A 16,257-nucleotide genomic window follows, 5' to 3' on the forward strand; every position below is an offset into this window, starting at 1 on the left:
TATTTATATATAATTACATATGCCACAAATTATACATTAAATGTAGGTTACAATTTAGTATTTTATATGTACACGTGCATATATATGTTATATATGTATATTATATATATATATTTTTTAATAACTTTTTTTTAAAGATTTTATTTATTTATTTGACAGACGGAGATCACAAGTAGGTAGAGAAGCAGGCAGAGAGAGAGAGAGGAGGAAGCAGGCTCCCCACTGAGCAAAGAGCCCGATGCGGGGCTCGATCCCAGGATCCTGGGATCAGGACCTGAGCCGAAGGCAGAGGCTTTAACCCACTGAGCCACCCAGGCGCCCCATATATATACATATTTTTTAAATATACAAAGGATCTAAAAGGGTAGACCCCAAACTATTAAAAAAGTTACTCTTGGGGAATGGGATTAAAAGTTGGGGCAATATTGGGGCACCTGGGTGGCTCAGTCAGTTAAGTGTCTGCCTTAGGTTCAGGTGGTGATCCCAGGGCCCTGGAATCAAGCCCATTGTTTGTCGGGCTCCCTGCCTCTCCCTCTTCATTTGTCTCTCTCTCTCCATCAGCTTTTCCTCCAGCTCAGGCTCTCTCTCGCTCTCTCTCGCTCTCAAGTAAATAAATTAAATTTTAAAAAGGTTGGGGCAATATTTTAAGATTTATGCACTCTTTTATTATTTGACACTCTTGCAATATATGTGTTCATCTTATTTTTTTCCAAGTAGGCTCCACATCCAATGTGGGGATTGAACTCACGACCCTGAGGGCAAGAGTCACATGCTCTACTGACTGAGCCAGCCCTCCATCTTTTATAATAAAGCAATTTGAAAATTGTTGGATAGAGGGCGAGCCCCATTTCCCCTTAAGAAAGGAGGTTAAGAAAACTTGCACAGCTTAATGAAGAAGATGAGGAAAGATAAGTCTTGAAGCCTACTATAGTTAGCACTTCACCTCTCCTTCACTAGAAGCTCTGAGAAAACAAACTTGGAAGAGTAAATCTTGAAGGTTTAAAAGCTTTTTGTTTTCAAGCTTTCAGTCAGTTGAGCACCATGTCTCTATATTCTTTGATCGTTATTGCCCAATATGCTTTGCTACTCTAATGGGGCCAGTCAGCTTCCCGTCTTTTGTGTGATTGGCTGATCTGTATCTATTTCTGTGTTTATGCATGAATCCCTCTTTTTTGCCCATTTCTGCCAATCCCTGTCCATCATTTCTTTCAAGAGCTCAATAAAATTCCTCTTCTCCAGGAGATGTGGTGAGAAGAGCATGATTCCTAGGGATGAAGAACTTGGCTTCAATCCTGGCTCTGCCTCTCACAGGCTATGTGAGCTTGGACAAGTTAAGTAAACTCTCTGAGCCTGTTTCTTCATCTATAAAAAATGAATAATACTCAACATGCAGTGTTTTGTATGGATTACATTGTATAAAACATGTAAAACACTTAGCTCAAATCAGAGTAGTGACAGAGGCAAATACATTACCATTCACTTTTCATGCCATCTCTTCCTTCCACCTTGTAAGTGGCCAATACCTATAACCATAAAACTCTTTCTTGCTCAACTGTGTTGTGGCATCAGAATCTGTGTTGACCTAATTTTCTAAGCAGCGAATGTCAGTCAGTCAGAGTTGGCCTATGACACAAAATCTATCACACTTTCTTATAGAAAACAAGTACTAAATGTTCAGTGAATGAAGAGAAGTCTCAAAACACAGTTGTTTCCTTCACAGACAACTTCAACCAACTAAAGGTTATTCCTGTGCTTTACATTCTTTTGACACCGAACACTTCACTTTTATTAATATTAGTATTAATTTGCACTTTAAAATTATCTAAAGCACAGATTCTGGAGATAGACAGAGCCTAATTCCCAGTTTGGGATCTTACTGGCTGTGTGACCTTGAGCAATTCACTTAACCTCACTATACATTTTTTCCCCTTAAAACAAGGAACATAGTGGGCACCTGGATGGCTCAGTTGGTTGGGTGACTACCTTTGGCTCAGGTCATGATCCTGGAGCCCCAGAATCAAGTCCCGAATCAGGCTCCTTGCTCAGCAGGGAGTCTGCTTCTCTCTCTGACCTTCTCCCACTCAAGCTCTCTCTCTCTCATTCTCAAATAAATAAATCAATAAATAGAATCTTAAAAAAAAAAAAAGGATCATAGTAATACCTACCCTCATACAAGGAGTTGTAAGGGTCAAATGAGGGGATACATGTGAAGTATTTTGAACAGTGACTAACACATAACAATGAATGTTAGACATTTTCTAGTACAGACTTCTTTTTAAAATTTAAGCTTTTTATTTTAGATAACTATAAATCAATATGCAGTTGGGAGAAACATTACAGAGAAATCTGTGTACTCTTTACTCAGTTTCCCCCACTGACAGCATCTTGCAAAATTATGGTTGACCCTTGAATACCACAGAAGTTAGGGGCAACACCCCCTCCCCAAACACACACAGTTGAAATCCATGTATAACTTTTTTTTCTTTTTTAAGACTTTATTTATTTGAGAGAGGGAAAATATGAGCAGAGGGAGGGGCAAAGGGAGAGAGAGAAGCAGTCTCCTGGGCTGAGAAGGGAGCCCGATGCAGGGTTTGATCCCAGGACCCTGGGATCATGACTTGAGCAGAAGGTAGATGCCTAACCGACTGAGCCACCCAGCACCCGCCTCCAACATATAACTTTAGAGTCCCCCAAAATTTAACTCCTATTCTCCTACTATTGAGTGGAAGCCTTACCAATGACATAAACAGATGATTAACATTTGGTATATGTGTTACATACTATATTATTACAGTAATGTATGGTATAGAAAATAAAGTATTATCAAGAAAATCATAAGGAAGAGAAAATACATTTACAATACTGTACAGTATTTATTTTTAAAAAATTGCATATAAGTGGGGCTGTGCAGTTCAAACTCATGTTGTTCAGGGGTCTATGGTAATTGTTTTAAATACTTCCTCTACATATATTTTGAACCACATCACAGTGTTATAATTTCATTTCAACCATCAAACATAATTTAGGAGGCATAAGAGGAGGAGGAAAATCTATTGTATTTATCCGTATTTTTACTCTTTCCATTATTTTTTCTTCCTTCCTGATGTTCCAAGATTCTTTTATCATTTCCTGTTTAGAGAACTTCATTCACCATTCTTTTAAGGTAGGTCTGCTTCTAGCAAATTCTCTTAAGTTTTCCTTCCTCTGAGAATGTCTTGATTTCCCTGTGATTCTTAAAGGATATTTTTGTTGGGTATACGATTTTGGGTTGACATTTCTTTGCTTTTAGCAAACAGAAAATATTGTGTAACTTCCTTCTGGACTCTATGGTTTCTGATAAGAAATCTGCTGCCATTTGAGTTGTTCAGCCCCCACCCCACCCCATAGGCAAAGTGTTTCTCTTACTGCTTTTGAGAGTTTTTTCATTGTCTTTAGTTTTTAAGAGATTGGCTATAATTTGTCTTAGGGTGGATTTCTATGGATTTATCTTGTTTGAAATTTTCCCAGCTTCTTGACTCTGGACGCTTACATCTTTTGCCAAATTTGGGGAGTTTTCAGCTGTTATTTCTTCAAGTAATTCAGCCCCCATCTTTTTCCTCCTCTCTTTCTGGGACTCTCATGATATAAATATTAGATGTGTTGTTATCGCCCTACTTGTCCCTGAGTCTCTGTTCATTATTTTTTCCAGTCTGTTTTCTCTCTGTTGTTCCTATTGGGCAGTTTCTATTGTTCGTTCTTTGAATTCATTCATTCTTTCCTGCCTCCTCTACTCTTCCAAAATTTCCATTTGTTTCTTCATATTTTCTGTTTATTTGCTGAGACTTTCTATTTTCTCACTTGTTTCAAGCATGTTCATTATTGCTTGGTGAAGCATATTTAGGATGGCTGCTTTAAAATCTTTGCCAGATAAATCTAACATCTCTGTCATCTCAGTGCTGGCATGTTTTTATTATCTTTTTTCATTCAAGTTGAGATTTTTCTGGTTCTTGACATGACAAGTAATTTTCAGTTCAATGGTGGACATTTTGGACACTATGCTATGATATGCTGGATCTTATTTAAACCTGTGTTTTACCTTACTTATTTTGACAAAGTGATGGCAGGGGAGAGGGCAGGTGCCATCTTGTTACTGCCTGTAGATGTAGAAGTCCAGCTTCTCCCCTAAGCTTCCACCGACAGCTGTGGCAGTAAGGACTCTTCATTATTGCTGGGCAGAGGTAGGAGTTCTGGCTCCCACTAGCCCTCTGCTGATATTATTCTGGTTGGAAGAGATGGGAATACCTTACTTCTTCCCATTTGGCATCCACTGACACTACAACAGAAGGGGTTGTCCTCTTCCAAAGGCCATCTCTGATACCACCCTAGTGAGGAGTAGGAAGAGGGTCTCATTATTGCACAGTGGGAATGAAAATCTTGACTCCCTATTTGGCCTTCACTGACAACACCCCAGTTGGGGTTGTGGGTGTGCACTTCATTATGGGTGGGTAAGGGTGAAAGTCTGGACTCCTCAGTTGGCCTTTGTTGGCATGAGGGGGTTGATATCACAGTTTTGTTTTGTCTTTCCTTGGTATTTGTCTGGAGTATAGTAGTTATACATAAAAGTTTTCAGCTTTGCTAGCTTTTTTTGGTGCTGTGGCTATAAAGAACAGACTTCCGTTAGGGCTTTGTGTGTGTGTGTGTATGTGTGTGTGCATAGGTATTAGCATTTGGGTTTCTGGCTTCCTTAGCACCAAGTTTGAAATATAAGAGGCAAAAAGAAAATCCTGGAAACTCACCATTGTGTTATTCCTTGGATCCTGAGGTTCTGAGCCAGTTTGCCTTCTCTCCACTATTCAGAGTCTTATGTTTGTGTTATATATAATGTTCCAAGGCTTTTAGTTGTACTTAGCAGGAGGCATAGGGAAAAGTAGATCTATTTCATCTTTCTGGAAATGGGATATCTTTTCCTTTATTAGATGAAAAAACTGAGGCTCAAAGGAGGCAAGAGAACATGCCCAGGGTCATGTAGAGAACTCATAGGTTGTTGATTTGTATTCTGTTATTTTGTCTTCTCCTACAAGATTGATTTTTTTAACCATAGGAATTACATCTTCTTTTTTATTTTTGGTCTCTGTCAAAGTACCCAAATTCATATTTCTGTACCCAGTAGTTATCACATACTGATGCTTATACTATGTGACAGGCTCTGTGTTGAGTGCTTTACATGTATTTTCTCACTTAGTCCTCATAAGAACCCTATGAAATAAATGTTATTATTCCCATTTTACACGTAAGGAAACCAAGGCCCATAAATGTAAGGTAATTTAAGTCAGTCGTATAGCTGGTATCTGGGCTAGACTTCATAGGCTTTCTTTCTTTTTTTTTTTTTTTTAAGATTTTATTTATTTATTTGACAGACAGAGATCACAAGTAGGCAGAGAGGCAGGCAGAGAGAGAGGAGGAAGCAGGCTCCCCTCTGAGCAGAGAGCCTGATGTGTGACTTGATCCCAGGATCCTGGGATCATAACCTGAGCTGAAGGCAGAGGTTTTAACCCACTGAGCCACCCAGGCGCCCCGACTTTGTAGGCTTTCAATAAAACCTTATCTAATAAAAGATGGTTCCAGGAGAGATCAGCAAAAATTAGCTAGAGAGTAGATTGGTTGCAAAGAAAGAGAAATAAAGCTAGCATATGTGACTTCTGTTCAATGGGTGAAGCTTTAGATGTTAGTCTCTGAGAGAAAATCAAAGACACACCAAAAATAAGTTTTGATATTTTAATAAGTCATTGATATTACTGTTAGCTGTGCTCCTGAAATTTTAAAAAAAGGATTCCAGATCTTGCTCTCATGCTTACTTAACCCAAAGTTTAGTACACGAGCTTATGAGTGTTAGTCTTGTTGAAAGAATATAAAGACATTTTTAAAAAACATGAAATCATGAATAGAACTCTAGACCATAGTCCCTAGGACCTTCTTTAGACAAATGAGAATGTTCAGTGTCTCATCCTAAATCAATGGTGAATTGTTTCTGAGGAGGGGAGAAGTTTTGTCACTAAGGAGAGCCTATCCACACATCCTGTAAGTGTTCATAAATAAGCAACTAAAGTTCTAGATATATCACGACAGATAAAAGGAGCAACAAAAGAAAGGGGTCCCTTTGTAGCTCCTTTATTTATTTATTTATTTCTTCTTCAGGGGTTCGGAGACTCTGATCCTACCTGAATAATCCCAGTCAGAAAAGTTGTGGATGCCACCACACTCAAGGATCTGTTATAGTCTGCAAGGAAGGAGGGCTTGGAAAAGTCATCCTTGATGAAAGTTCCCAGAATCAGGTTGCCATTGTTGAACGGGTACAATCTCAGCACATCAATCATCAGAGCACTCACAAGGAAGAAGGAACCTATGAAAGAAGGTGTTGGGGCAGAAAGTGCAGTTTTAAATCCAGGTAACCTGACATATTTGAAAAATCAAGGCATGGTCTAATGTTGTTTTGTTTTTGATCTGAAGAACTTTTCTTTTTTGAAAGCGGCCATTGGAAAAGTAAGAAGGAGCAAAGAAAAGAACTCTGGTTCCACATGCCATGAGCATCGTCCAGAATTTAGATCTTGGTGGTACAGGTATTAACCTCTTTGCAATATGGGCACAAGGAGTGGGATTCAAAGGGAAATTGGCTGGAAATGAATATCAGGCTCAGCCACTGTACCTGCTCTTAGAGATGGTGAATGAAATTGAAATGGTAGGTAGGCAGATCAGAAAACAAAGCTAATCAATAATTATAAGAAAAATAGCACCTATCACCTGTGAAGGATTTATTAGTTGCAAAATGACAATGGGATAAACCTGTTTCAAACATGATTTCATTCAGTCCTCCAATCTACATAGTCACATATGGGAGTAAAGGCAAATCTTACCTTTAAATTACCTAACAGAAACAAAACTCCTGTAGCCTTATTATCAGTATCTGGAAATGATTGTGCTATGCCCCAGGAACTTGGAAATATGGGAATAAATTGTCCTCTCAGTCTCCCAATGTAAAATCAATACATTATGGATTTTAGTAAAGACATGTGATACTGTCCTTTAAAAAGGCAGGATAGCACTCTGCATCTAGAATAATGGGGTGGTAATCAGACGGGATATACAAATGTATCTGGAGAAGAAGTGTGTCCGTCAAAATGATCAGTGCTGGTTGGGTGGTCAGTTGTTCAGTGGGGAAGCCAAGAAAAAGGCACTTTACTAAGTAGATGTTGACAATGCCCTTTCAAGATTATTGCACATTTTGTGGTTTGATTGCTATGACGGTTTACCTAAGTGAAGAAAATGTGCTGCTTGTACGACTTTCAACTAGTTTGGTCCCTGTAAAAGTTATTTCTAATTATAAATTAGTAGATGAACTTCTGACTCAGGGAAGGAAAGTGCTTGTCCTATGGATTTGAGTGCTTTGCTTACAGCCTTTTCTCATTGTAAATTAATAAGCTAATATAGTTATTGAAATGTAGGCCCATGGACTTGGGTTATTATAGGTCCAGCTGAAAGATGGATCTACTCTAGGAATATTGGCAAACTTGCCTCTGGATCTTCTGGGTTGAGGGCAGTCAGATTTCAATGTATGTTAATTTCACCAGGGAAAGCCCCTGCTGTCTAATTCCTTTGGGAAAGCGCTAGCTGACTCTGTCTGGCAGTGACATTGATAATGGCACAATCTCTGAAATCTGAACACTCACCCTATGGATAGAATGTCCATCTTCTGCCTCCTTTTATCCTACCTTAAACATAGCAATAAGGAAATGATTGAGGCAGAAAAGTCCATCCACCTCCTGTAGTTCTAGTGCTGAACTCACCAATGGACATTTGATGACATGATCCCAAAATGATGTAAATTACTGAAGAACAGAAAGCCGCATAACAGACATTGAGAGGAGGAATCAGTTGCCTCGTCAGCAAGCTAAATGTCAGGGCTGAAAAACAAGATAATTCAAGTAAGAAAAGTTAGGCTGGCTTTTCAAAGTCACCTTTAATGAAAACTGTAAAGAATATTGAAAATAAAAATGATCTACGTGTCTAGCTGCTGAGTGTGGTAATAAGATCTCTTAACCTGAAGCCCGTCATTAGTGCCTTTTATTACCTCCTTTGATATCTAGCTTCTCCTCCTACTTTACCACATGCTTTTACACCTCAGTTCTAAATCACAGGCTTAAACACCTCTCCTTTCAAGGTCTTCATGCTAATCATGGAAAACAAATGTCACAAGAATAAGACCTCTGATTCCAGCAGCTGAGAAACAGCCCCATTTCACACCTTGTCTAATAGCAGAAGGCCCGGGCATCCTCCAGGACTGGAAATAAAGCTGGAGAACAAGAGAAGAATCATATGTAACTGGCTTGATTCCACATTGGTATGTGCAGTCCCTCTTTCATATGACAATCACTTAGGTCTCTTTCTTCAACAACTCCTTCAATGCTTACTTTCTTTTCCAAGAACACCATGAGAATTTGGAAATTTTGAAGCAAATGGATTAACATGCATGGTGTCATCTTTTCATCCTTTGATGTAACAAGCCCACAGCTCCTGCCCTAAGGGTGTATCTTCTTCTTCTTCTTTTTTTTTTGAAAGAGAGAGTACGTGTACATGTGCAAGGGCAGGGGAGGGTTGGGGTGGGGCAGAGGGTGAGGGAGAGAGAGAACCTTGAGCAGGCTCCTTCCCAGCATGGAGTTCCATGCGTGGCTCAATCTCATGATCCTGAGGTCACAACCTGAGTCAAAATCAAGAGTCTAACAACCAGCCAACTGAGCCGCCCAGGCACCCGGGGCCATCTATCTTCAACTTACATCATACCATGTGCTCGCTTGAATTCAGTTATGAGTTCAGTGAGCCAATTTAGTGTCTTAGACAAGAAAGGTTGTGTGTGTGTGTGTGTGTGTGTGTGTGTGTGTGTAGAAGTTCAAACATGTACAAAAACAGTATAATGGACTCCCATTATACCCATCATCTGCTCCAACAGTGGTCAACTCATGGCCAATCTTGTCTCATCTATTCCCTCACTCCTCTCCCACTTCATATTATTTTTAAGCAAATCCAAGACAGGAAATTATTTCATCTGGTGATATTTCAGTACATATCTTTAAAAGAAGACCCGCTTATTTTTTTTTAAAAGATTTTATTTATTTATTTGACAGAGAAAGACAAAGTGAGAGAGGAAACACAAACAGGGGGAGTAGGAGAAGGAGAAGCAGGCTTCCCGCTGAGCAGAGAGCCTGATGCGGGGCTTGATCCCAGGACTCTACGATCAGGACCTGAGCCAAAGGCAGACACTTAAGACTGAGCCACCCAGGCACCCCAACTCTCTTATTTTTTTTAAAGCAATCTCTACACCCAATGTGGGGCTCAAACTCACGACCCTGATATCAAGAGTCCTGTGCTCTACTGACTGAGCCAATCAGGTGCCCCAAAAGAAGACCCTCTTTTATTTTACTTATTTATTTATTTTTAACTATTTTATTTATTTGAGAGAGAGAGCATGAACAGGGGAGAGGGAGAAGGAGAGGGAGAAGCAGATTCCCCACTGAGTAGGGAGTCCAGTGCAGGACTTGATCCCAGGACTCTAGGATCATGACCTGAGCTGAAGGCAGACACTTAACCAGCTGAGCCACTCAGGTGCCCTAGAATACCCTCTTTTAATTTAACTACAATACCATCATTATACCTAAGAAATTAATAATGGTTCTCTATCAAATATCCAGTCAATGGTCAAATTTCCCTGCTTATTTCATAAATGGTTGTTGTAGTAGAGAACCCCTAAGATGATCTGTAATGGCTAATTGGTTTTCCTGCCTCTGTGTGATCCTCACCCCTTAAGTGTGGGATGGACCTAGTAACTTGCATCTCATAAACAGACTACAACAAAGATGATAGGATATCACTTTTGAGAGTAGATTGCAAGAAGACTGTGGGTTCTATCTTGGTTTCTCTTTGACTCACTGTCTCCTTCATCTAGGCCACCAGCTGCCACAGTTGGCTTCAAGAATGTGTGACCTATACAATTAAACTGGGCTTAGAAGGCACCACACTTGGCTTAATGCTCTAGTCTGACCATCTTGAAATTCTGAATATTTTTTGGACTAGGGGTTCTGCATGTAGCTGATCCTGCCAGCTGCCATATTAGGAGGGCACTCAAGTGCTCTTGGAGATGGAGGCCCACAAGGTGAGAAACCCAGGCCTGTCAGCAGACACATAAGCGAGCCTGAAGACTGATCTCCAGCCTCTGTGGAGCCTTGAGATGACCGACAGCTTGACTACAACCACATGAGAAACCTTCAGCCAAAGATATGGGGTGATCTTTAAAAAAAAATTTTGCTATTATATGTTGTACTATCTTTGACAATCTTTATCAGATTCAAATGAAGTTCTCACATTGGTTGATAGGTCTCTTAGATCTTTGTAATTTATAATTTCTCCTTCCACATTTTTTTTTCCTAAGCAAGGTTCTAATGATTGCAAAAACAAAAAACCAAACCACCTCCCTCAAGCCCCTCCCACACACACAGAAAAATTGCTCAAATTAGCTTAAGCAAAACAGGAAATTTACTAAAAGTGTACAAAGGACAGTTAGGTCTCATCAGAGACTGGAACCGGAACTAAAAAAACCATCAGGATCTAAGGCAGTGATCTCCCTATTTTCTTTGTCTCTAGGCTTGCACAGTCTCTTGTCTTTGTTTCCAGTTTGGGGTCACTGTGAGTAACATTGCCATGAATATTCTTGTAAATGCCTCTTGGTGCATCAAAGTACAAGTTCCTTGGGATTCTATATTCTGAAGCATAATTGCTGGGGCATTTTTCCAGAACATGCCAACCTGTTTTCCAAATGGTTATACAACTTACACTTCCACCAGCATTGTATGACAGTTCCCATCATCTACATCTGTGTTAGCACATGATAGTGTCAGGTTTTAAATTTTAGTGTGTATGAGTTAGTGTGTAACTCATTTGAACCTCACTTTTCACTTCACTGATTGTCAGTAATTTTGATCAGTCTCATTGAGTTGTTTCCTTACAGATTTGTAGGAGTATATATATTACAGATTTAAATCCTTTGTTGGGTACATGTATTACAAATACCTCTCCAATTCTGTGGTTTGTCGTTCAATCTTTATGTGTCTTTGAATGAACAAGACTTTTACTTAATTCAATTTATTAGTCTTTTCCTTTTAAGCAGGCTAGTGCTTCTTATGTCGTCTTTGAGAAATCATTTTCTACTTCAAGATCATGAAAATATTATTTTACATAATTCTAAAAATCCTTGATTGTTTTACCTTTCACTTTTAGGCCTTTAATCTACCAGGAATAGATTTTTATGTATGGCATAGAGAAGACGTCTAAAAATTGTGGGTTTTTTGGTGCTGTTTTTGTTGTTTTTAGTAGGTTCCTGCACAGCATGGAGCCCAATGTGGGGCTTGAATTCATGACCCTGAGATCAAGAGCTGAGCTGAGATCAAGAGTCACACACTTAACTGACTGAGCCACTCAGGTGCTCCTAAAAATTATTTTTTCATGTAAGTATCCAATTGTTTCATATCATTCATTAAGAAGTTTGTTTCTATAGTGAAACATATGATATAAAGTATGCAACATATATTTGTATGACTCTTTTCTGTTCCATTGGTCTGATTGTTACTGTAATACTACACCATCTTGCTATTTTGTAGGAATTAGTTTAGTAATAGTTTTGATAATTTAAGTCAAAAATGCCTATTTTTATTGTGAAATATAGTACACATATAGAAAGTGCATTAAAATAAATGTTGATGGCGTGCCTGGGTGGCTCAGTCTGTTGAGTAACTAACACTTGGTTTCGGCTCAGGTCATGATCTCAGGGTGTGGGATCAAGCCCTGGGTTGTGTTCTGTGCTCAGGAGGAGTCTGCTTAGGATTCTCTCCCTCTGTTTCTCCCTTAACTCATGAGCTCTCTCACATGCACTCTCTCCCTTTCTCTCAAATAAATAAATCTTAAAAAAAAAATAGATGTTGGGGCACCTGGGTGGCTCAGTGGGTTAAGCCTCTGCCTTCAGCTCAGGTCATGATCCCAGGGTCCTGGGATCGAGCCCCGCATTGGGCTCTCTGCTCAGCAGGGAGCCTGCTTCCCTCTCTCTCTGCCTGCCTCTCTGCCTGCTTCTGATTTCTGTCTGTCAAATAAATAAGTAAAATCTTAAAAAAAAAATAGATGTTGAGCTGAATGAATACTTATAAAACAAACACCTTTGTTACCACCATCCAGGTCTTTGTTATAATTCCACCTGTTCCCACAAAGGTATTCATTATTTTGACTTGGTGATAAAAATTTATTTGCTTTTCTTTATAGCTTTACCAGTAGTATACATATTTCTAAACAATAGAGTTTAGTTCAGTATGAATTTTCAGTTTGAATTTTATATATATATGTTTTTTTTTTAAGGAATTTATTCATTTGACAGAGAGAGACATAACAAGAGAGGGAACACAAGCAGGGAAAGTAGGAGAGGGAGAAGCAGGCTTCCTGCTGAGCAGGGAGCCCGAAGCAGGGCTCGATTCCAGGACCCTGGGATCATGACTTGAACCAAAGGCAGATGCTTAATGACTGAGCCACCCAGGTGCCTGAGTTGGAATTTTATATTAATGGAGTTACACTGTATGTAATTTCTGCTTCTTTTGCTCAATATCATGTGTATAGAACCACGCCATGTTGTGGTGAGTGCCTGAGATTGCTCATGATCCTTGCACATATTCCAATATACACATATAAGAATGTCTACTTTCGGTGGACATTATCTTGAATATTATAACTTTATATTAAGTCTTGATAATTGGACGAGCAGGTCTTCCCATGCTATTCTTTCAAAAGAACATGGCCATTCTTGGCTTTTTGCATTTACACATACATTTTAGAATCTGCTTTTAATGTTCCATTAAAAAATGCTGTTGGGGGGGCACCTAGGTGGCTCAGTGGGTTAAAGCCTCTGCCTTCGGCTCAGGTCATGATCTCAGGGTCCTGGGATCGAGCCCTGCATCAGGCTCTCTGCTCAGCATGGAGCCTGCTTCTCCTCTCTCTCTGCCTGCCTCTCTGCCTACTTGTGATCTCTGTCTATAAAATAAATAAATAAAATCTTTTTAAAAATGCTATTGGGATCTACATTAACATTGTAATGAATCTATGAAGTTTATTTTGAGAGAACTGAGATCTTTAAATATTGAGTTTTCTAACTCCTGGATATGCTATTTCTCCATTAATTTCAACTAAGTTAGTTAATTAATATTACTCAGTAAACTATAATTTCTCTAAAGAGGACTTACATATCTTTTCTTAGTTTCATTACAACTTATTCCATATTTTTTATGCTTTTGGTAAATGTTATCTTTTTTTTTTTTTAATTTCACTATCTGTTCCCTGCAGGTATGTAAGAATATACTTGACTTTTATATACTGATCTTGTATCCAGCAAACTAGATAAAGTCTTATTAGTTCTATTAATTATTTGTAGATTATTTTCTTCATTAGAAAAATCATCATCTATAACTAATGAAGTTTTATTTCTTCCTTTACAATCTTTATACTCATATTTCTTTTTCTGGCTTTAATGTGCTGTCTATGAATTCAAGTATAATGTTGAATAGCCCCTACTTACTCTTTAAAAAATATATATATCATATTGATTTATGTTTTAAGTAAGCTCTATACTCAATGTGGGGCTTAAACTCATGACTCTGGGATTAAGAGTTGCACAGTCCACCAACTGAGCCAGTCAGGTGTCCCATCCCTTATTTACTCTTGATAAGCAACATAGAGCACAAAGAGAAAGTCTTTTGAAATGTAGGTTTCTTTCTTTCTTTCTTTCTTTCTTTCTTTCGTTCTTTCTTTCTTTCTTCCTTTTTTAAGATTTATTCATTTATTTTAGAGAGAGAGTAAGCAGGAGTAGGGGCAGAGGGTGAGGAAGAGAGAATACTCAAGCAGACTCCCTGCTGAGAGCAGACCCAGATGCAGGGCTCAATCCCAGGACCCAAGATCATGACCTGAGCTGAAATCAGGAGTTGGCTGCCCAACTAACTGAGCCACCCAGGCACACTGAAATGTAGGATTTCAAATAACTTACCAATACAGGGAAGTGAGAGAATTACTTGGTGGGACCCTGAGAACTAAGTGGTCTAATCTTGGTTAAGCTTAGGCTGTGAAGAAATAAAGGGAAACCAAGTTTCCAAACTTCCCACTACACTAAAAAATTGTTAAATTTTGAACTAATTTTAGACTTACAGAAAAGTTTCAAAAATAATAGAGTTTCCATTAATCCTTTCTTAGCTTGTAATGTTAGTATTTTATATAGTCATTGTATAATTATCAGAATCAGGAAATTAACATTATAAATTAACTAAAGACTTTATTTGACTCTCATTAGTTGTTCCACTAATTTCCATTTTCTGTTAGGACTCTATCCAGAATCCCATATTCATTTTAGTTGTTATTTCTCCTCAGCCTTGCAATCTGTAATAGTTCCTCAGTCTTTACTTGATTTTGACACTTTGAAAGAATATTAACAGATCAATTATTTTGCCAAATGCTCCTCATTCTGGGGTGGTCTTTAGTTTCTGCATGATAGTACAAGTTTACATGTTTTTGGCGAGAATGCTACAGACATAATGTTGTGTCCTTCTTAGTGTGTCATATCACAGGATCATAAAATCTCTCTATGTCTTACTACTGGTGATGACATAGCATTGATCATTTGGTTCAGGTTGTTTCTCTCAAGTTCTCTACTTGTAGAGTAGAGAAGTAGTTAGCAATTATCTTGAGAAAGAATCTTCAAAACTACACAGATCTCCTTACATAGTTTGCAAACTTTCATCCACTGATTTTAACATCTGTTAGTGGATTTTATCCATGAAAATTACTAGTGTGGTGTTTCCCTAATGGTGATTTTCTACCTTCTTTTATGTTTATAAATTGGAATTGTACTGTAAGGAAGATCTAGAACTTTTTATTATTTTTAATTTTTAATTTTTAAATTTTTAAAAAAAGATTTTATTTTTTATTTGACAGAAAGAGATCACAAGTAGGCAGAGAGGCAGGCAGAGAAAGAGAGGGAAGCAGGCTCCCCGCTGAGCAGAGAGCCTGATGTGGGGCTCAATCCCAGGACCCTGGGATCATGACCTGAGCCGAAGGCAGAGGCTTTAACCCACTGAGCCACCCAGGTGTGCCAACATCTAGAACTTCTTAAATAAGTTCTTTGCCATGTAGTATTTTTGTTTCATTTGAAGGAAATTATTAAGTTGTCAGATACTACCTATTTAAATAAATAAAACTTTTGAATTATTTATACAACAAATTATTTCTTTTTTTTTAAAAGATTTTATTTATTTATTTGACAGATCGTAAGTAGACAGAGAGGCAGGCAGAGGGAGAGGGAGAAGCAGGCTCCCCGCTGAGCAGAGAGCCCGATGTGGGGCTCGATCCCAGGACCCTGGGATCATGACCTGAGCCGAAGGCAGAGGCTTTAACCCACTGAGCCACCCAGGCACCCCCAACAAATTATTTCATTATTCACACTACTTAAAATAATACACAGTCCCTTAGTTAGCAAGAGTTGCTCAGATTCATTCATTCATGTCGTTATGTAATTATTATTATTCATGAAAGATCTTGTGTACCCACTATGTGTTAGATACTATGCTGGATGCTAGGTAAACTTATATATCTATTCTCCCTTTGGTATGAAATTACACTGATAATTTGGTACTTTAGCAATGGGATGGCCTCAATTTTCACCATAAATGCAGGACCTTTGATAAGTGGGAGTCAGTAGAGGACTCGCAGTTAAAGCATCAGGCCCAAGAGTTCAGGTCTTCCATTATAGCCCTCTAGAGACTTTCTGATACTTTTCTGGAAGTGAATGTACCCATACAAATGGAACATTTTGGTTTATAGCTGCCACATGGAAATTTTACAAGGTACTCCTTTATATTGGGAATGCAAGGCTGGCTCAATATTTAAAAATCAATTAATGTAATCTACCATATTAATAATCTAAAGAGAAAAATCACATGCTCATATCAATAATGCAGAAAAAGCATTTGAGAAAATATACCATCCATTCAAGATAAAAATTCTCAGCAAGCTAGAATAGATGGAAATTTCCTTCACCTAATAAAGGGCATCTACAAAAATCCTACAGCTAATATCATACTTAATGGTGAAAGATTGAATGCTTTCTCTCCTAAGATTAGGAACATGGCAAAAACGTCTATTCTCAGAGAACCA

At 38.5% G+C, this 16,257-nt stretch overlaps 1 protein-coding gene across 9 annotated transcripts in view; it reads right to left on the reverse strand.

The window, feature by feature from the left end:
- SLC26A8 (solute carrier family 26 member 8) overlaps positions 1-16,257 on the reverse strand; it is a 78,960-nt gene that overhangs the window by 39,717 nt on the left and 22,986 nt on the right. For all 9 annotated transcript variants that reach the window (XM_032864331.1, XM_032864334.1, XM_032864330.1 and 6 more), the window contains 2 exons: positions 7,821-7,937; positions 6,198-6,379 (listed from right to left, as the gene is read on the reverse strand). In XM_032864331.1, coding sequence (XP_032720222.1) covers positions 6,198-6,379; positions 7,821-7,937 — 299 coding nt within the window. The remainder of the gene's footprint in view (positions 1-6,197; positions 6,380-7,820; positions 7,938-16,257) is intronic.

The sequence above is a fragment of the Lontra canadensis genome, unplaced genomic scaffold (genome assembly GCF_010015895.1).
Source record: "Lontra canadensis isolate GAN:19392208 unplaced genomic scaffold, GSC_riverotter_1.0 scaffold27, whole genome shotgun sequence".
Taxonomy (NCBI): domain Eukaryota; kingdom Metazoa; phylum Chordata; class Mammalia; order Carnivora; family Mustelidae; genus Lontra; species Lontra canadensis.